Here is a 22,121-nt window from a genome sequence, read left to right on the forward strand (position 1 = left end):
GGCATTCCATGATCTGGCTTCTGCATCTTGTCTTTTCAGCAAATCAGTCAATCCCTCTCTTTCTCTCTCTCTCTCTTTCTCTCTCTTTTTTATTCATGCTTTCTATATTGCTTGGAATGTCTTCCTACCTTTTCTATGTGGTAAATTCCTCATCCTTCAATACTCAGCTCCAGTGCCACCACTTTTTTTGAAGTCTTTTCTGTTCTCCCTGCCCATATGCAGGCAGTCCATTCCACTGTTATTCTTCTGTTATACGTTATGTGTTTCTCTGTTAACTATCTCACTGTATTGTGATTGCCACGCAGATTGGGAGTGTTTTAAAAACAGGGACCTACTTTGTTTTTTTTTTTCTGTAACCCCTGGCCCAGTATTGTACAGAGAGAGCGTTCACTGTTTTTGTTTTGTTTGAGAAACTTTTATTTTTCCACCATAAATACCCACTCACAAAAGGCAAATAATAGGCTGTGTTGGTATTGGTCAATGTAGTGAGGCTAACAGGGGCGTCAGTCCATAAAAGTCTTGTTCTTTTCTTTGCCCCCTAGCCAGGAGGTTCCCCTGAATAAAAACTGCAACCTCAGGGTAGCTGGGCTTGGGAATAAGTTCTGTTAAACAAGACAAATAATAATAATAAAATAATAATAAAGATCTGAAGTGAATATAGCAGAGACTGTTAGTTGTCTTTGCCAATACTGACTTTCATTTTTTCTTTAATGATAGAAAGAACACTTGAGTTTTAGTGAGACACATAGCTGCCCAGCCTCCTTTGTAACCAAGTGTGGCTGTGTATCTAAGTTCTAACCAGTGGGATCTAAGTGGAAGCGGTGTGTCTACCACTTCTGGGCCATGTGCTTAAAAGGAGTGGATGCGTCCTTCTCTTGCCCTTTTCTCCTTCCTGCTGGCTGGGAGATGAGAAGAGTTACCACGCTCTTTTTGGTCCCAGAGATGGAAGCGTCATGTTGAGTGAGGATGGCAGAGTTCCACTCTCAATCCCTGACTGCCACTGCTCAAGTGTTACATGAGAGAGGAAGACAATTCTCTTTGGTTTACTCTCCTCTAAGTCGGGGTCTCATAGTTACAGCAGCTTGACCTGTGCCTTCACCCGTGCAGGGAGCATCAGGTTGCTGCTGTTCCTGGATGCCCCTTAGACTACTCCCTGGGTTCCTGACCATTTCTTGCTGTGCCTTGCCTCTTAGCCCTAATTCTTGCTGCCCAGATAATTCCCTGAATTCCCTCATGTACTTAAAAAACAATTTTATTGAGGTAAAAGTCACATAACGTAAAATTAATGATTTTAAATTGAACAGTTCAGTGGCATTTAGTAAGTACATTCTTAAATGTTGTACAACTATCACCGCTATCTAGTTCCAAAACATTTCCATCATTCCAAAGTAAAACACCATACCTATTAAGCAGTTTCTTTCCATTTCCCCATCTCCCTGGCAGCTATTAGTCTGTATTCTATCTCTGTGGGTTTATTTCGCATAAATGAAATCTTATATTGGATTGTTGGAAAAGTCATGATGTATTTTTCCTATGTTTTTCATTGCAAAAATGCATCATGACTTTTCCAACAACCCAATAATATGTGGCCTTGTGTGTCTGGCTTCTTTAATTTAGCATAATATTTTGCAGGTTCGTCCAACTGTAGCATGTATCAGTACATCATTTATTTTTTTTAAAGTTTTTTAATTGTGGTAAAATATATATCATAAAATTTGTCATTTTAACCATGTTAAAGTGTACAATTCAGTGGCAATAATTACATTCACAGTGTTGTGCAACCATCATTACTATTTCCAAAACCTTTGTCATCACCCCAAACAGAAACTCTGTACCCATTAAGCAATAACTCCCTATTTTCCCCTCCCCCAGCTCCTGTTAAACTCTAATCTACTTTCTGTCTCTGAATTTGCCTATTCTAGATATTTCATGTAAATGGAATCATACTATATTTTCCTTTTGTTTCTGACTTATTTCATTTAGCATAATGTTCATAGGTTTATCCATGTTTTAGTATGTATCAAAAAACTTCATTTCTTTTTATAGCTGGAGAAAAAATATACATATTCCACGATTGGTTTATTCATTCATCTGGTGATGGACACTTGGGCTGTTTCCACCTTTTTTGCCTGTTGTAACTAGTGTTGCTATGGACATGTGCGTACATGTACCAGTTTTCAGTTCTTTTGGCCATATGCGTAGGAGTGGAATTGTGGGGTTATATGGTAATTCTATATATAAATAACCCCCAAATTGTGTTCCACAGCAGCTGCACTGTTTTACATTCCTACCAGCACTGTATAACGGTTCCATTTCTCCACATCTTTGCCAACACTTGTTATTTTTCAGCTTGTTTGTTTTACAGCCAGCCTAGTGTGTGTGAAATAGTATCTTGTGGTTTCGACTTGCATTTATTTCTCTAATGACTGATGATATTGAGCAACTTTTTCTGTGCTTGTTGACCATGTGTATATCTTCTTTGGAGAAATATCTGTTTAAATCCTTTGTCCATGTAAAATTACATTGTCCTTTCGTTGTTGAGTTGTTAGACTTCTTTATATATTCTGGATACTAGACCCTTATCAGATATGTGATTTGCATATATACTCTCCCATTCTATAGGTTGACTTTTCATGTCTTTGATAATGTCCATTGTTGCACTGTAGGTTTTAAATTTTTTTATTTATTATTATTTTTAAAAGAAATTTTAGGGGGTGGGGGGGCAGGGAAAAAAAAGAAATTTTATTGGGTAACAGTGTGTTCCTCCAGGACCCACTAGCTCCAGGTCAAGCAGTTGTCCCTAAATCCAACTGTGGAGGGCGCAGCTCCTTGGCCCATGTGGGAATCGAACCAGCAACCTTGGTGCTATGAGCCTGCACTCCAACCACCTGAGCCAACCGGCCGCCCCTGTAAGTTTTTAATTTTTATGGAGTCCTACTTATTTATTTATTTATTTATTTTGGTGCACATACTTTTGGTGTCATATCTTTTTTTTTTTTTTAAAGATTTTATTGGGGAACTGGGGGGAGGGTAACAGCGTTGGAGAATCGGGGAAGGGGAACAGACAGGTAGACAAATTGCTGTTTTGTTCTTCAGTCTAGTTGTGGAGGACGCCACTTGACTGGCCCATGTTGGTATGATCATTGTGCTCTTCCCGGGTGAGGCAATCGGTTGCCGGTCGTTGGTCGGCTGCTCACAGCGGCTCCCGGTAGCTCACACTGGCTATGAGCCGCTCACGCTGGCTGCCAGCCACTCATGTAGCTCACAGCAGCCCACTGCAGACCTGCTGCAGCCTACGCCGTCGCCGGCGACTCACAGCAGCCCAGCTCTAGGTCGAGTTGTTGTTCATCATCTTAGCTGTAGAAGGCGAGCGTCACTGGCCCTCAATGTGGAATCCGAACCACAGCCCTGCTGCTCAGAGCTGGTGCTCCCAAGTAAGCTCTTAACCAGCTGAGCCAGTCTGCCGGCCCTTGGTGTCATATCTAATAATCCATTGCTAATCCAAGGTAATGAAGATTACCTCTATGTTTTCTTCTAAGAGTTTTATGGTTTTAACTGTTATATTTAGGTTGTTGATCCATTTTGAATTAATTTTTGTATGTGGTGCAAGTCTAATGCACTTTTAGACCCTTCAGATCCCAGCAGATACAGAAGTTGCGTTAGCTGCTGTTAGCTGAAGTTAGCTTCTCACTAGGTGCATCTCAGAAGACATTTCTTCCTCCTCAGATCCTATCGACTGATGTGCAGTCGATAGGTCTAGGGCTATTTTGAAAGTAAGGCCACTGACTTTCAGGGCTGCCAGTCAGTTGAGTGCCACACCCTTATGTAAATACAGTGGGATGCTGTGCCATGGGCTTGTTTATATCACAGCCTGTGAGGAAAGGGAGCAGGGTGAGGCTTGATTGAAATGAGCAAAGCTGCCAGGGCAGGGGAACAATGCTGTTAAGTAGCAAGTCTGCACTGAGCCCAGTCAGGTTCCCAGCGCTGAGAACTGTGCAAAGCAGTAATGAGCAGTGAAAAGATATTTGGAGAGAGGCCTTGATTTCAAATTGGATGACTTCAGGTTAGTCAGTTCTCTCTGTTCCTCAGTGTCTTCAAATATACAATGTGAATGCTGACTTCACAGTGTATTTTGTTTTTGAAGATCAGATGAGATCATCAATGGGAAAGTGATTTGGAAATTGTAAAATGCTGTGCACATTTAGGACTGTAATGGGGAGTCAAGGAGAAGACTGTCTTCTGGGAGCATTTTAAAAAATATTCTTTCCCTGACTGTGATTTATAGGAAAGATTTGGGGTTTATTGACCAGATGGAGATTTGGGGTTTATTAACCAAATGGTATTTTTCAATTTTTGTCCAAATAATTTTACATTTGTTATGACTCTTTTTTTTTTGGTAGGTGATGGAAATACAACTCAGACTGACGTAAGCCAGAGAGAGGGACTTACTGACTGAAGTAGCTAAAAAGCCTAGTAGGATAGATGTACCTTCAGACACAGCAAGATCCAGGGACTTGAGTGATGTCATTTGGATCTAATCTCTTCCTCTTGGCTCTGCTTTTCTTTGTTTTGGTGTCATTCTTAGGCAGGTTCCACCCATGCAGTGGCAAAAATAGATATCAGCTTTGGGTATGTATTCTGCCAGCTAAGCAACCACTATTGAAAGATAATACCTCTTTCCTGGTGGTGCTGGAAGCCCTGGGTATGATTTTGGCTTGGGTCCTGTGCCCACCCTAAAGTAATCACAGTGGCCAGAAGAATGCTGGACTTTCATTGGCCAACAGAGTTAAATTCTACTCTTAGTCAGCTCCCCTGGAATCGTGGACTGAGAGCAGGGAAGAAGATGCATTTACTCAAAGAAGGGGTTTGGGAGGTTGGGGCAGTCGTTTTAAATTGCAAAATTCATACATGTCTGCTCCATAATTGAGCCATTTTTATTTTTAAAAAAGTGTGTTTCCAATATTTAAAACCCAGCAAAGATAGAGCTGCTCTGCTTGAAGAAGTAGATGTTTGCCGAGGAACCTGGGCAGGAGGCTGGGGGAAAGGAGAGGCCTGCAGAGTTAATTGAAAACTGCTGGACAGTTTATGCAATAAATATTTGTTTGAAGTGTGATAGTCCCTCAATCCTTTTTTCCCTATCTTTCTAGCCTTTTGTAGAAGAGATTGTATTTTCCTTCTAATCAGGGAGAGTGAGGTAATAGCAGAGCCATTTAGGGCCTGGGGTTGAGGATGCCAGGGACATTGCTTAGTCCTGACACCAAAGGGTGCTTTTTTTTTTTTTTTAAAGATGCCACAAGTCTTTCAGGTTTAAATAGAGACACATACAGAACAGGAAGAAGTCACTCTACAGTGTATTGGTTAATGTGAATGATGAAATATATTTGTATCCTATGCATTTTGCAAGTGTCCAGTCTGCAAGAGTGTATAGAGCCTGAGCTGGATTCTGTATTGTAAATTTGAGTGAGGGTGAAAGCTGCCCTCATACACAGCCAGCTCAGCCATTCAATTTTTTTTGAGATATAATTCACATAACATAAAATCTGCCATTTTAATGTATACAATTCATTGGGTTTTTAAAATTTTTTTTCTTTTTTTCTTTTTATTGGGGAACAGTGTGTTTTTCCAGGACCCATCAGCTCCAAGTCAAGTAGTTGTTTCAATCTAGTTGTGGAGGGCGCAACTCAGTGGCCCATGTGGGTATTGAACCAGCAACCTTGGTGTTATGAGCACTTCACTTTAACCAACTGAGCTAACCGGATGCCCCGAGTTTTTTTAAAAAACAAATTTTGTGCAGCCGTCACCACCATCGAATTCCAGAACATTTTCATCATCCCAAAAAGAAACCCCATTACCCATTCAGTAGTGACTCCTCATTCTCTAGTACCTGGCAACTATTAATCTACTTTCTGTCTCTGTGAATTTGCAGCTACTTTATCAGTGGTTATACTTAAGTAGTTTCTGCCTGCCACCCCCACAAAATTTTATTTTTTGTTATTTTAAAAATAAACCTTTATTTTAATAAAAGAAACCTTATACTGGAGAGGATCTTTCTTGTACATTTTTCCTTTAGTGGCCCTTAAAAGCAGTTCCTTTTGTATTTCAGTATGTAATAGAATGCAGCAAATACCTTTAACTGGCATATGAAAGAAAACATGTATCTTACTGTATAGCAAATCTCTCATGCTCCATAATTTGTAATATTTATTTTTTTAAATGTTAAGAAATATTTTGTATATGTCATTCAAACACCACTTGCTGACAAATGAGTGCAGTTTAAAAAATATTGCTTTTTATGTGTTATTTAATCCCATTTTTTACTGCAGTAAGAAAGAACTAGGGTTTCACCAATGATATGTGCTTTTTGTTTTTCACTATTAAGCAGGAAACCTATAAAGAGACTTCTTTTTAAAAAAATTTTAAAATTAAGTTTATTGGAATGACATTGGTTAATAAAATTATATTGGTTTCAAGTGTACAATTCTATAATACATCATCTATATGTTGTATTGTATGTTCACCACCCAAAGTCAAATCTCCTTCCATCACTATTTAACCCCCTTTATCGTTTTCTACCTCCCCCTCCCACTTATGTCTGGTAACCACTAAACTGTTATCTGTTTCTCTGAGTTTTTGTTTGTTTGTCTTGTTTGTTTATTGCTTTCAGTTTTATATCCCACATTTAAGTGAAATCATATGGTTCTCAACTTTGTCAGACTTACTTCACTTAGCATGATACTCTCAAGATTCATCCATGTTATTGCAAATGGCAGCATTTCATCTTTTCTTTTGGCAGAGTAATATTCCATTGTATATATGTACCACATCTTCTTTATCCAATCACCTATTGAAGGACTGTTTGGTTGTGTCCATGTCTGGCCACCATAAATAATGCTGCAGTGAACACAGAGGTACATAAATCTTTACGGATAAATGTTTTCAGATTTTTTGGGTAGATACCCAAAAGAGGGATTGCTGGGCCATATGGTAATTCTATTCTTAATTTTTTGAGGAACCTCCATACTGTTTTCCGTAGTGGCTGCACCAGTCTACATTCCCACCAGCAGTGTATGAGGGTTCCTTCTTCTCCACAGCCTCTCCAACACTTGTTATTACTTGTCTTGTTGATGATAGCCATTGTAACAGGTGTGAGGTGATATCTCATTGTGGTTTTGATTTGCATTTCCCTAATACTAGTGAAGTTAAGCATCTTTTCATGTATCTGTTGGTCATTTGTATATCTTCTTGGGAGAAGTGTCTGTTCAGATCTTAAAGAGATTTATTAACTGGATTGAGTATCTCCAGACTTTAAACATCACAGAAAATTGATAGAGGTTTATCTTTGGATTTAATTTTTAGATGTGTTTTTCATCATGATAGCTTTATTTCATTATTAATTAATACAAGGGTCAGCAAACTATACCTGCTTCTATAAATAAAGTTTTATTGAAACACAGCTATATTCATTTGTTTGCATATTATCTATGGCTACTTTTGTACTATAATGACGGAGTTATTTAGCTGTAATGAGAATGTATGGCCTGTGAGCCTAAAATATTTAGTACCTGGCTGGCCCTTTACAGAGAATGTTTGCTTACCTCTGATTTGATATATATACCAACGCACAATGAATCTATATTTTAAGTAGTCTTTTGATAATTTTGAATTTTTTGGGCCAGCTTTCTGTTTGAACCAATTAGATTGTTTTTACTTTGTAATATAGCCAATAGAGAGCTTATACTAGTTATACAAGGATCAGCTCTGTCACTTTCTCATTACTGTTTATTTTTAATATTTTAATACTGTAATTTTAATATTATGTTCAATCCATGGGGATTATTTTTTGTTTTTGTTTACTTATTTGCAAGAATCCCTTAAAATAATTTGACCGTGTGATGAAAGTTGGTTTAGTTGGGAAAAAATAGAAGCTATAATTCATAAGTTCATTTAATCAGACATGTGTTAATTGTGGCATGTCATGGTATTCTGAAAGCAAATGAGTGACTGCAGACACTGGTGTTCTCCCTTCAACCCTGTGGAGCTCCCACTCTGATCTCAGGATGCCCTGTACGTGGTATACACCTTGTGTATGGAAACATCTGACATACAGACTCAGAGAGGGCACATTGTTAGTCTGTACAGTTAATACTGGTAAAGCATGATTCTTACATTTTAAGATTAAAGTTAATATAAAGCAAGAGTTTGAATTTCTCTTTCTGTACTTTCATGGGAAAGTCTTATGTACCCCACTTGGGAGATGACTGGCTTAATATACAGTATGTAAATTCTTCCTGAATGTCGGCATAATCTCTGAATATAAATAAAAGGTTGTAACATACTAAGAATTGAGCTGTATGTCCAGCAAAGACTACCTTGTGTGGCTAGTACTGTCAGCAGCGGCAGTTAGAGAATCTGGAAGCCAAGCAAAGCCTCATCTTACCTCGATGCTTCATCTGCTCTTTTCCCATGTGGACAGCCATCTCTCTTCTGATAAGATTTTATATCTGCAGCTAATAGAGAATTGAACCTTACAATGGAGGATATAATGTGTCTTCCTGCCAATCTGTAACCCACCAGAAACACTTCAGTGAGCAAGACCACCACCTAACAGGCCCCATTACGTGGGGATTTACTTTGGGGAGCTGACAGAAGTTCAAGTATGGAGTCATACTACCTGGGTTCAAATTGTAGACTCCTGTTTTATTAGCTGCATATTCTTAGGCAAGTTTATTTTAACCTCTCTGTGTCTCAGTTTCCTCTTATGTTACGTGAGGAGAACAGTACCCAATTTAGAAGGTTGTTATAAAAAATTAGGTCATCCATATAGAGTGGTTGGGATAGTGTCTAGCACATATGAAGTGTTCAGTTAATGTTTGTTAGTGTTTCACATTTTTTTTTTTTTTTAGCTGAGCCATCCTGCCACCTGTTGGCAGCTCTGTGGCAGCTCAGCTCAGGCCGGGCATCGAACCACTGTTGCTTAGAGCTCAAACTCTTGAGCAAGCTCTTAACCAACTGAGCCACTTGGCCGGCCCGTGTTTCACTTTTTGAAGGTTCAGATTTGGTCAGTACACTGAGAATATTTATCTCTTCAAGTAGACTCTCTTAACCAAGTTCATGAGACTGATATATACAAAACTAGAATGCCAATTTTTTTTTTTTTTTTTAGCTGAGCCATCCTGCCACCTGTTGGCAGCTCAGCGGCAGCTCAGCTCGGGCTGGACTCAAACCGCTGTTGCTCAGAGCTCAAACCTTTCAGCGAGCTCTTAACCAACTGAGCCACTCAGCCAGCCCTAGAATGCCAATTTTTAAGTTTACCTCAAGAAATAGAACTGTCACATTTACTGGAATGCCTGTGTTGGTATGACCAACGCGTTTTCTACCTTTGGGTACCATGAAACACCAAATTCTAATCATAAAGGTTATGGTGAACATAGAATCTGAATTAGGGACATCAGTTAGATGATTCCAGTGTTTTGTATATAATGCCGAAGTGGCTGAAATGAATATTTATTACCCTTTCCTGCGTTTAAGAATTTCTTCACTTAAAATGCCAGACATTGCACTTTCAACAACCTCTTTTGCAGTTTGCCATAGGTTCTTTTGATCTGGTCCCCTCACCATGGGCTTGGACCCTGAAGCGCTGGTGATGCAAAGATGCAGAGACTGCAGTGGTGGTGGTGTATGTAGCAAGATCAAGTTTCTGGGCAGCAGTGGTAGTGGTGTTACAGTGGCTATATTATGGTGGCTTGGGATAGAGGAGGCTGGCAGTTGAAGCTGAGGTGTGCTAACCAGACTAGTTCTGCTGCCTGATTTTAGGCGTTGTTCTTGGCACCCACCTCTGGTTTTCCACTACTCCAGGTGAGTCTGAGCTTCTCTTTCAATAAGTTGTTTTTCTGCTTAGTCTACCCAGCATCAGTTTTGCTTGTTAAACTTGCAAACTAAGTTGTTCTTGCAACTAAGAGCCCTGGTTGATAGAGTGGCCACAGTAAGTAGCCTGATGTATTCAACTCACAGTAGGGATGGAAAGGTCATGGGAAAGCAACTGGAATGTTTGGACTTTGTTGGCTTCCTCTCTCCTTGAGAATGTTAGGAGCACTGTATTCCCAGGGCCTAGAATTGTGCCTGGGATGTAGTAGGTGCTCAGTAAACCTTTGTGGAATGAATGAATGATGGGTTCATTCTGCCCATGACCCCAATTGTGTGTCTGCCAATATGTGTGTCTGTGACTCTGCTTTCTCTCAACTCCAGGCCTGGCTAACCTTCCTGAAAAGGACACATTTTTCCTTTAGATATGTTAATACAGATGTAATTCTGTATAACAGTTAAATTTTACTGACTTGGCAACTATTTTGTCTTTTAATCACTTGGTTTATCTGTGCTCTGTGGATTTTTTAGTTTAGCCCTGGGATGTGTGATTGTGATTTTGTGTGTTTGTGTGTGCGTGTGTGTAGAAAAGCACCTCACAGAACCCCAAAGTGCCGACAAGAACTTGAATCCCTTCCTGGTGTCACAGCTTTCCTGGCATTCTGGAAGCCATCACTTTCTGAGTCTTCCTCATGAGGTTAGTTGGTGGAATTGGAGTAAAGTAAAGCCCATACACCCACAGACAGTTCCATACTGCACACACCAACATATAGAACTCCCTTTACATCTCAGATCTGCCATCTAATAACTTTAGACCCTTGGTAGGTTTCCTGCAGATGGCCTGCTTTGCTTTTCCTCTGATGGTGGCATTGATAATTGGGAAAGACAGGAAATACATGCCCTTATTTCCTCTTTTCCTTTCTTTTTTATTTTAAAGCAGGCAGACCTCTGTTACAGGTCTGCCCTTTAAGGAACTGTTTGGGAACTGGCAATTAGCTCCCACCCTCTGATGCCATGAGTTCATTTGCTTATATTTAATGAGCCCATTCCTGGGTGCTATGAGATGATGGTCTTCTGAGGCTGGAGGTGCTGAGATTTCGAGAGGTTGGGATGGCTTGTTCCCAGTTCATCATTGTCTTTGTCTCTCTTCTTGGTGGAGTGGCTGAGGCTGGAGGCATAGGGCAGTACACCTGAGAACCTTCTCTTTCTATCTCTAAACACAGAGTTTTAGACTTTGGATTCTTATAAATCAGGGCTGGGACTTTGAGATGAAGATCTCTGAGCAAACTCATCAAGATGTAAGGATCATGTGGCTTAGCCTTCTTGAGTTTCAGATGTAGACCCAAGCCTAGAGAGCAGTGACTTGTCCAAGGTGACACAGTCAGTCCCGGTAGAGTGAGTATCTGAAGATATTTCCAAGGGTAAAATGAAATCCCTGCAAAGGCCAAGCCCCATCGGAGGCCTACTATAACATAAAGCTAGCAGGGTTGGGGAGGGTGAGGGATTTATTTTGTGGTTTCCTTCCCTGCATCCTGTGAAGATTCAACACCTTACCTTTGGTTGCTTTGGTTTGCTCCCACATTTCCTTATTTAGAGCAGATCCCAGATTGCATTGCTTGCTCTGGAACACACCCCAGCCCTAAATTGTCTGTCTTGGGCCGTAGGTTACCAAGTTTACAGACAACAGTCCTGTGCCTCTGTAGACACGTGACCAGGCTATTCATAGATCTGACGTTCTGGGAGAGCCTCTGCTCTTCCCCCACCTCCCCACTCCCAGCAGTTCGCCTGCTGGTAATTTCCTCAGACAGTTAGACAGAGAATGGAAACAGGGCAATCTGCCCAGCCCCTTTTAGGAGGCAATGTGGGCCCAAGTCTGCGTGAGTAGCCTTAGCCTATGGTCTCTTGGGTCTCTGCTGTATCAGATCAAGTGAAAGTGCTTAGCATTGAGGAGGAAATAATCCTATGCCCTGGGTGGGATTTTTTTTTTTTAAATTTGTGTTGGACCCTCACTATATGAGGCACGGTACTAGGCCCTTTGCATATGTTATAATATTTCAGTCTTCCCTACAACCTGTGAGATTGATATTCTTATTTTACCGAAGCTATTACTAAAATTCAGAAAGATTGACTAAATAACCTACTATTACACAGGTAACACTTGAATCCAGGTCTTCTAATCTTGTCCTTCCTAAATGACAGCTTCCCTGTTCACAACTTCCTGTAGTAAAATTGGGCTAGGATAATTTGGACAGACTATCCTTGGGGACACTTGCATTTTTTAGTGATCACATATAGCTCAGAGAAATGGGGGTGAGCTGAAGGGAGAGGAAGAAGGCCAATCAGTCTGTGGGCAACAACGGGAGTCTAGCAGATGGCTATAGTAGGATGGTACGCACCCACCGTAGGCCCGTGTGACCTTAGTGAACCCTCGTCAGCCAGTGGCTGTCCTGCAGGCTAATGAACCATATTCCTTAGCATGGCACCCAGAGGTGGGGTTTCTGCTTCATAACCCCTACTTTAGCTCTCCTTACTTTGTATTCATCAAATCCGCTGTTATCGTTCATGCATGGACATTTGTAGTCTATATTAAGATTCTAGTCAAAAAGTAACTATTGACAGTTTAGGGCTGAGCAGACAGTTTTGAATCCCCAATTACCCCAGAGTTATTTTGGGCTGGAGTTCTTTCATTCATTCATTCCTTCATTCATGCATTCAGTCATTCTAACATAGTGGGCGGGCACTGCCTCTGTGCCAGGTACTGTACTAGGCCCTGGGAATCAGTATAATGAACAAACAGATATGGTTCCTGCACCCCTAGAGCTTACAGTACAGCAGGGAAGACTTCATAGTGAAGTCTGATAAATGTCATGAGGTATAAATAAGGAATGTAATGAGAGCGTACATATTTCAGGGGAACTTAATATTGTGTAGGGCTTCTGGAAAGAGCTCACATTACCTGAAGAAATGACATTTAAGTTGAGACCTGAGAATTGAGAAAAACTAGCTAAGTAAGTGGGGTTAAGAAAGGTAGAGTACTATATATGCAATGACCTAGATGCCAGGTGATTGGGACAAGGCCATGTCCATACTGGTTCATTTATTAAGCAACCATTTATAGCTGGTAGATTATATCACGCGCTGTGCTAGGGGTCAGGGGACATACAAAACAATCAGACATGGTTCCTACCTACCCTGGAGAAACTCAGTCAGGAACAGTGGCATCACCCCTTGGTAACCAAGGTGCTAAGGTCACCCTAGACTTTGGACTCAGTTTCCTGGGTCTCATGTGACAGTACTTAACACCTTTAGAGAAACTGCCTGTCCTTGAGTGTTTGGCCCACTGGTCAAGCAGAGAGAACATGGACCTCAGCTGGAAGCTTGCAACATTTGCTCTTAGCCCTGGCTTCACACTCACAAGGTCCTTGGTTGATGGGGTTCATCTACAGACTTCAGGTTGATAGAGGTTCAGAAATTGGTTTTTACCCCGGTAGAAACATAGAAGAGGCTTTCTGGCTGAGATGAAGTTGCCTTGGTTTTCAGAGCTCTTGTGTTCCTGGTCTCTTGTATTTGTATTTCAGATTGATTGTGTGGTCTCAGACCCATCCACTGTCTGGAAGACACCTGCAATGATATTTTCGCTCTGTTTCTCTGAGTTCTGGTGCAGCTTAAAGACAAAAGTCTTAGTGGCTGCCTCTCTTGGACTGTGCATTGCATAACTGCAGGGTGCGCTGTTCACACAGACTGTGTTGTAAATGGGGCCACCTGTCCATAATTGCTCAACAGTGCATCACCCTAGCCCTGATTAAAGGGAAGGGAAGTAAAATTTTAAATAACTTTAAATGCACTGACTATATGCCTCAGGCTAGGTGGTTTATAGTCCTTACTTCATTTAATATTCCCAATAATGCTCTGAGGTAAATACTATTACTCTTCTCATTTACAGATGAAAAGGTTGAAGGTTCCCTGAAGCTAGTAAGTGGTGGCTGGGGAGTAGAGCTCAGGTCTGACTCTAAAGCAGAGGTTCTCAACCTGTGGGTCGAGACCCCTTTGGGGGTCGAATGACCCTTTCACAGGGGTCGCCTAAGACCATCAGAAAACAAAAAGATATTTACATTACGATTCATAACAGTAGCAAAATTACAGTTATAGAGTAGCAACGAAAATAATTTTATGGTTGGGGGTCACCACAACATGAGGAACTGTATTAAGGGGTCGCGGCATTAGGAAGGTTGAGAACCGCTGCTCTAAAGTCTCCACTTTTCTCCCACTCCTAGCTGTTTCCCAGAGTGGTTATAGACTTCAGTTCTTGTGTGTCATCTTGTTTCCATGGCTTCTTTGGTCTTGTTTACTTTGACTTGTCTGCCTGGCCCCCCTGCATCAATAACCTAAGGATTCTCAGCATGGCTGAGGCTCAGAAATGTGTCCTGCTAGAGTCATTTTTTTTTCCATCTAAAATTTATTTTTGTGTTTAGCATGAGGCAACAGTATAACCATAGCTAAGGCCATTTTTAAAGCATCAGTTAGCTCTGGATTTGTTGGCTGCCTTTCTTACTCCCGCTCCCACAGCATTCTCAGGAGGACAGAAGCTGGAGATGGCTCCCTAGAAAAAAGTTGGAGTGAAAGGGCCTTGGCTCTGGGCTTGGGTGGTGGGATAAGATCCCCTCAGCCGCTCAGAGTTGCATGGCTGCTGGTGTTAATTGGATCTTTGTAAATTAGTACTTCATGTCCCTTTTCCTAAGGCTCTCATTTCTGTCTTTAAGGAGAGGGCTTACCTATTCAACTGGGGATCCTGGAGCTACTGACCTTGGAGCAGGGAGTGTTTTCCTTCTCAGGGTTGTCAGGGGTGGGTGGGGGGGAGAGGGATGTGTCTAAGGCGGAATCTGGGGAGGGGCGGGAGATGGGGTGGGATGCACATTTGCTGCCCTACCTGCTTTTCAGCACTCTTGCTTCTCTTCCTGTCTTCTCTTGGAGGCTTTGCGGTCCCATTGTGGTCTTAAATAACTCAAGGCTGCTGTGTCACCCATCGTGTGTTCCTGCTCCACTAAACAGCTTGCAGTTCCTGAAGCATGACAGACTTTTCCCTATATCAGGTCTTTGTATATTCTGTTCCCTCTGCCGGGAATGTCCTTCCATCTTCTCTACCCCATACATACCTACTCACCCTTCAAGGACCCTCTTCAGATGGCACTTTTATGTCTTCTCCCTGTGGAGGTAGGCACAGCTACTTCTATGTCTCCACAGGACTTTGTACAGACCTCTGTTGTACCGTGATTATTCACTTAACTATCTGCTGACCTGTCGGCATTTTGAGCCTCTTAAAAGCAAGAAACTGAGTCAGTTTCATCTGTCTTTAGCAGGCACAAGGCCTCAGTGGAGACCAGAGTATCAGTAGTTGTTGACCTGAACTACACGGACGCCAGAACTCCAAGTACACAATTGGGTACGACTACCTTGTGTACCTCCATAAGCTAAAAGGATTCCGTTGCATCATTCACTGTGTTGTGTGTCTTCCAGGCCCCATAGCTGACTCCCAGAGACAACAGTGTTGTGCTCCGCAGATGTTATCTTTGCCTGCTTTGCCTTATGTTGCCCTTCACCTCACAGTGTTCTTCTAAGCCCCTGGGCCTGACCCAGGGAATGAGGAGGGAGGAAATGCCAGAGAGGAGCCACTCTTGGCATCCTGCATTCTTAATTCGCAGGTTTGGCCCCGTGGGGCAATGCCGGGTGAGAAAATGGAAATGAACCCGGCCCCTGTAATAGCAGCTGCAAGGGACCTTATCCAGATCATGAGAGCCATTGCTGCTGCTGCAGCAAGGAGGCACTCTCCTCGCTGCACTCTGGATCGAAGACAGAATCGATTCTTCTTCTAAATTAGCTCACTTGGCTCACCCTGAGATTTCTTTCAGGGCTGAGAGCCTGAAACAGGTCCTCTTACACCTGTTTTTCTACCACTGTCAGGCCACAGACTGAGATTGTTTATTCTTATCCCTTCATTTTATAGAGGAGGAAACAGGTTCACAGTAGGCATGGGACTAGTTCAAGGTCATGTGATTAGTAAGTGTCTGCTGAGGCTAGACACTGGTCTTCCAACTCCCTGCACAGTACTCTCTTTACCACCTTGCTGTCTTTGATATAAGTCTCCTTGTTCTATTTGCAATTCCTGTAGTTTGTGAACTTGGTGACAAGTGAGGCAGCCAGGAAACTTGATTCCTTTTCCTTCTGTCACTCCCAGGCTCCTGCACAGGCTGGACACAGGAGAAATTAAGGGACAAGTTGGTGAAGAACTAAATAATAATCAAAGTTGGCCCAGGAAAACAGTATGGTCTAAATGAGAAAAAGACGAAAGAAAGCAGACCCCTCCCAGTTTCACTGGAATATCTTTGGTTTTGATCACGATTCCTGTGGTTTGGCTTCCCCAGTGTTAAACTCAACCTTGGCTCCAGCATGGAAGGGGTGTGGTTTGCAATACTGGTGTTTTATCTGGTGAAAATCAGGTCTGTAATGAAACTTCTGGGAAAATACCATATCTGGGCTGGTTGCCTTCGGTCTTCAGAGCTCTCCTTTGCTCCCCAGTAACAATCCCAGGACAGACATTGTGTGCAGTATTGCAAACTCCATTACAAATAGATAACATTTGTTGAGTGCTTACTATGTTTGCTGGCACGATTTTAGGTATTTTACAATTCTTTTAATGCTCCATGAGTAGTTACTATAATTTTCTTTTACTTTTCAATTGACTTTATTGAGATATAATTTACATGTAAAATGCAATTATTTTAGGTGTTCAGTTTGACTTTTGACAAATATATATACCTCCATAACCTCTGCTCTGCAATCAAGGTACACATTTCCATCCCTAGGTACTTTTATCATCCTCATTCTATGGAAGGGAAAATGGAGGTACAGAGGAGTTAAAGTGATTTGTCCAAAGTCTCATGGCTAGTAAGTGATAGAACCAGGATCTGAACCCAGGCTATCTGACTCCAGAGCCCCTGCTCTTAACTGTTGTGCTATACCGCCTTCCATCTCCTCATTTGTGATGCAGCCATTACTTCTTTTGCCCTGGTGGTTAAATGCATTAAGAGTAAGATGACATAAGATTACAGTCTAAACACTAAAGGGTCTTGGGGAGCATGAGGCTCGGAGGTAAGCAATGGGGAGGGATGAAACAGCTGTCTCAGTACCCCTAGAATCCCAGGACCAAAGCAGGCAGAGAGCTACTTGCCTTTTGCCCAGCCTATGCCTCTCCAGTCCTGGGAAGAATGGAGTGGACCAGGGAACCTCCTAACAAGGTATAATATAGTGTCTGAAAAAGGGACTGGCTACTAGGCTCACATAACTGCGATACAGAAATGTAGAAGAGGAGAAGGCACAATGGTCTCATATGCTCTGAGCACGACATCTGTGGTGGGCTGCAGCCAGTTCTGGGCTGGGCACCGTATAAGGGCAACATGGAAAGACCGGAGCATGTGTAAAGGAGGCAAGATCTTGGAGAGGGGCCTGGAGAGCTAGTCCTTGTAAGAGGGGTTGAAGGAGCCAGTTTTAGAAGCCCTGAAGAAAAAATGTAATTGTTGTCTTCATATCATTGAAAGGCTGTTCTCTGAAAGAGAAAATCAACGTGTTTTTCTGTGTGGCTTCAGAAGGCATAAGTAGAGCCCTATGGCTGGATGACAGTGTAGCATATTTTGGAAAAATTAAAGTACAGTGGATATGACATACCCCATCAGCTTGGAGTACAAATAAGGTCAGATCTCTTTTCAGGATTAAGATTAATCTCTTGAATGAGTATGAAATTATCTGGAAATTTAGTATGTCTCTCTTGGCACCTTTCCTTTTTCCTCTTTCTCTTTCTGGAATATTCAAGAACTCGACGGGCTTATTTAGCCCAGGAGGGTCAGGCTTAGTTCTGAATAGAGAACTAGAGAATCTTACTGGTCTGCTAGTGGGCCTCATTTTTTAGCTTCTGTTGATACACAATGTGGTTTTCAAAAACGGATCTCTCACAGTATGCTGTTTTCCTCATTTACTGTAGCCATGGGGACTTGGTTCTGCATAAGTTCCAGTGGTTTTTTGAGAGAGGATGATAGCGCTCCTTCAGTCTCACCCTTGGCCTAGGCTCCGTTAGGCTTGAGTTCTAAAAGTGAATGCTTTTAAGTTCACATATATGTATAAACTCATCCCCTAGAGAGGGGAACTCCTATAATCTCCAGTTGGCTGGGTCTAGAACAGGGATCGGCAAACTTTTGAGATGGAATGTACCCAAAGAGTCGCATGTGGCTCGCGAGCCGCAGTTTGCCGACCCCTGATCTAGAAGTATTCCTAGATTCCAGTTCCAGAACCTGTCGTCCTCCATGGTCGTTTTGGTTATAGTATTGAGCTTGGAGCACCCAGTCAGACTTTTTTGTTTCCTCAGCATGAGCGCTTATTGTAGGCGCTTAGTGTCTTTTCCTACCTTTAACTTGACTTAGGATCTCAGTCTGTCAGAGAAATTCTACTAGCAGTGAACCTCAAAAGAAAGAGGGTCAAGGTTTTCGTTTCTGGTCCTGGAAGGACTTTGGACCCTGTGCATATTTGTATTCATTTTCCCCAGCTTTGCATACCAAAGGGTCTTGGGAACAGTCTTTGTCAAGTCACAAAAGATCATATTGGGGCCGGCCGAGTGGCTCAGTTGGTTAAGAGTTGGCTTAAGAGCACAAGCTCTGAGCAACAGGGCCTCCGGTTCGATTCCCACATGGGCCAGTGATGCTGCGCCTGAGCTGAGCTGCCGCTGAGCTGCCAACAGGTGGCAGGATGGCTCAGCTGGTGTAACAACAAGATTGCCTATTCGATGGTGGGCTAGGCCCACCCGCAACTAAGACTGAACTCAGCACCTTGAGCTAAGCTACCACCTGGATGGCTCAATGGATAGAGTGTGTGCTCTTAACAGCAAGGCTGCCGGGTTTGACTCCCGCATGGGATGGTGGCTACGCCCACCTGCAACTAAGACTGAACTCGGCACCCTGAGCTGAGCTGCTGTCCGGATGGCTCAGTGGATAGAGCGCGTGCTCTTAACAAAAAGGCTGCTGGTTTGACTCCCGCATGGGATGGTGGCTACGCCCACCCACAACTAAGATTTAACACAGAACCTTGAGCTTAGAGGCCACGAGCTGCTGGCGGGAAGCCAGATGGTGACTGGCGCCCTCCACAACTAACATTGAAGAACAACAACTTGGCTGTTCCCCTTCCCAAATTCCCCAACACTGTTCCCCTCTCCCAATTCCCCAATAAAAATCTTTAAAAAAAAAAAAGATCATATTGTATCCTTTTCCCCAAGGGTAGTATGTGCCCACTTGTTTTATATTTATAAAAGGGGTCTGCTCAAGAACAAGGGTCTGCCCCAAGATGACTTGATGTTTCTGAGACAGAGAGGGGCTGACAACTTTAAAATGGCAGTTTCTCTAACTAAAGTAGTTTAAATTGTTGTTTAATCTGGTCCTCAGCTGAACAAGGAAGATTTTCCAAACTACTAGAACTCCCCATCATTGGAGTGGGCCACCCAGAAATATAAGTGCTTTGACATTACAACTGTTAAACCGAGACTAGCTACCTAGGGTTACTGTGGAGGAATGCTGAATCTCTTATTAAGACCACCAACCAGAATGAGTAAGGTTAGCATTGCAAGATGTGAGAAAGGGCAACTGGACCATGTAATCTGGTTTTTAAAATGTTGCTTGATCTCTGGGTGTCTCAGAGGATATAGGTGCACATAGGCAGTGCCATCACAATGACCCAGTAATGGACTGGAAGAAAGATGAGAGATGGGTGGGGGTTAGGATGAGTTGGCTTCTAACGACCCTCTAACTCTAAGAGTCTGTGAATCTTCTAGACCTTTCCAACCTAAAAATTCTAGAACTGACTTCATGCTGTGATTCCTGGAAATCTTACAGGTAGGTCCATTAAAGGGTCAGGAAAGGGGGTGACTATGATGAAGTTGAGGTTACCACTGATCTCATTTCTGCATTTCTCCCAACCATTGCTCTCCCTTTAGGCCAGAGAAATACAGATGTAAAAACAGCCTCTTATGTTATGTATGCTTTACCACAATTAAAAAAAAATACAGCTTTATACTTTTGTCCATGATGTTAATCTGTCCTTTTCCTTTTCTCATTTGAACCTCCCAACACCTTGTGATACGGGCAAGTAAGTGATTATTAAGTTCTTTTTAGAGGTGAAGAAATTGAGGTCAAGAGAAATTAAGTAATTTACCTGTCTGGATTATGCACTAGATTGACTGGTATCCTCAGTACTCTTAATAAATACTTGATGAATAAATGAATGAATCAGAACTGGAGCCCAGATTCTCTGTTACCTTGTCCAGTCTTTTGCTTCCATATTATTCTGAGCCCTGTGGGGGCTTTCTGTGAACAACTTTAGGATCGGCTGGGTTTTGCTGATCTTCCCTTTGGGATTCCCTCATTCTGTAGCTGAAGCTGTGCGTTAGAGAGCATCACCCCAATTGTGTTCCCTACAGAGTGGGAAGGGAGAAAAACACTCCACCCACTGTAATTCTTTTTTTGTTACTTGTTTTCTGGGATCTTCATATCATTGCTGACAAGAATGACTCATGAATGACTTCACTATGTGATTTTCTTAGTTAAGAGAACTTTTCCCTTAGCTCTAGAAGTTAATAGTTATGTATGGTTAAGGCCCAGGTGTTGAGCAGCTTTACCTAGGACATAACAGTCCTCTCCTCTAGCTGGGCCCAGACGCATTGCTTTGGTTTGCTAAAACTGCAGCCCCTGTGTGCCTAGCTATGTGTTAGGTGCTGTAGGAGAGTCCTTGGGGTGAGAGGCTCAGGGTCCAGTTGGAGAGACAAGGCACATACATAAACAGGAAAATAGTTTGAGATAGTTTTCAATAAAATGCAAAATCAAATAGTACACGTGTAAGTATTTCCGTGTGAGGACTAGGTCATAAGGGGCTTAGAAGGTGTAGTGGAAGGTGTGTGTGCCTTAGAACTGTGGGCCATTGGCAAGTGAACTCTGCACTACTTTTTCCTTACTGTAAAATAGGCATAGTAACAGCAGCCTCACAGCATTGTGAGGATTAATTGAGGTAACGTGTCTAAAACACCAGCCTAGTGACTGATACATGGTAGGCATTAAACCAATGATAATTCCCTCCCTAGAGGAGCTAAGCCTGAAAGGTTGACTAGGATTTGGGGGGGAGGAAGAGGGGAAGAACAGTGATGGGAGGGGTGGGGTGGGAAGGGGCAGGTCCCATGAGTATGCCAGTCTGGTGTGAGTAGAGGATACATGGAAGAAGCAGTGAGAAGTAAAGCTAAAGCGACAGAAGTTTGCACTTTATCTAAAATAGATGTTATTATGGGAAGTGTTTTTAAGCCCTGTATACGGGTGTGTGTGTGTGTGTGTATCTATATGTCCTTCATCTATCTATCTATCTATCTATCTATCTATCTATCTATCTGTCTGTCTGTCTGTCTGTCTGTCTGTCTGTCTGTCTGTCTATCTATCTATCTATCATCTATCCTTCTTATACTCTCTAGTGTAGTGTAGCTAAGAGCTTGGACTCTATAGCCAGACTGCCTGTCTCTAAATGCCACCACTTAGTTTACTTCTCTGTGCCTTAGTTTCTTTTTTTTTAAATTGAGGTAACATTGTTTAATAACATATAAGTTTCACATGTGCAACATTATAATTCAACATCTGTGTATACCAACCACATCATGCTCAGCACCAAAAGTTAAGTTTTCATGCATCACATACAGTTGACCCCCCCCTTTACCCATTTTTGCCCACCCTCTATCCCCCTTCCCCTCTGGTAACCACCCATCAGTTGTTGTGTATCTATGAGTTTGTTTTTTTCCCTGCTTGTTTGTTTTGTTTTAATATTATGTTTTCACATATGAGTTAAATCATATGGTATTTATATTTTTCTGTATGACTTATTTCACTTAGCATGATACCCTCAAAATCCATCCATGTCTCAAATGGCAGGTTTCACCTTTCATGGCTGAGTAATATTCCAGTATGTGTAAACCATACTGTAGTGAACGTAGGTTTGCATATATTGGGCCATCGGGAAAGTCATGAATTTTTTTCTATGTTTTTCAATGCAAACATGCGTCATGACTTTCCCAGTGACCCAATATCTTTGCAAATTGGTTTTTGTTTTCTTTGGATAAAGACTCAGAGTGGAATGGCTGGATCATATGGTAGTTCTAGTCTTAATTTTTTTGAGGACTCTGCATACTGTTTTCC

At 42.1% G+C, this 22,121-nt stretch overlaps 1 protein-coding gene across 7 annotated transcripts in view; it reads left to right on the top strand.

The window, feature by feature from the left end:
* STIM1 (stromal interaction molecule 1) overlaps positions 1-22,121 on the top strand; it is a 190,300-nt gene that overhangs the window by 51,882 nt on the left and 116,297 nt on the right. The window contains exon 1 of one of the 7 annotated variants that reach the window (XM_019625645.1): positions 4,039-4,063. The exons of the other annotated variants lie outside the window; for them this stretch is intronic. Within the exon in view, the coding sequence (XP_019481190.1) occupies positions 4,054-4,063 (10 nt within the window). The 5' untranslated portion in view covers positions 4,039-4,053. Of the gene's footprint in view, positions 1-4,038; positions 4,064-22,121 lie in introns of those variants that run through there. 7 annotated transcript variants of the gene reach the window in all.

Source organism: Hipposideros armiger, unplaced genomic scaffold (assembly GCF_001890085.2).
Source record: "Hipposideros armiger isolate ML-2016 unplaced genomic scaffold, ASM189008v1 scaffold_635, whole genome shotgun sequence".
Classification (NCBI taxonomy): Eukaryota; Metazoa; Chordata; class Mammalia; order Chiroptera; family Hipposideridae; genus Hipposideros; species Hipposideros armiger.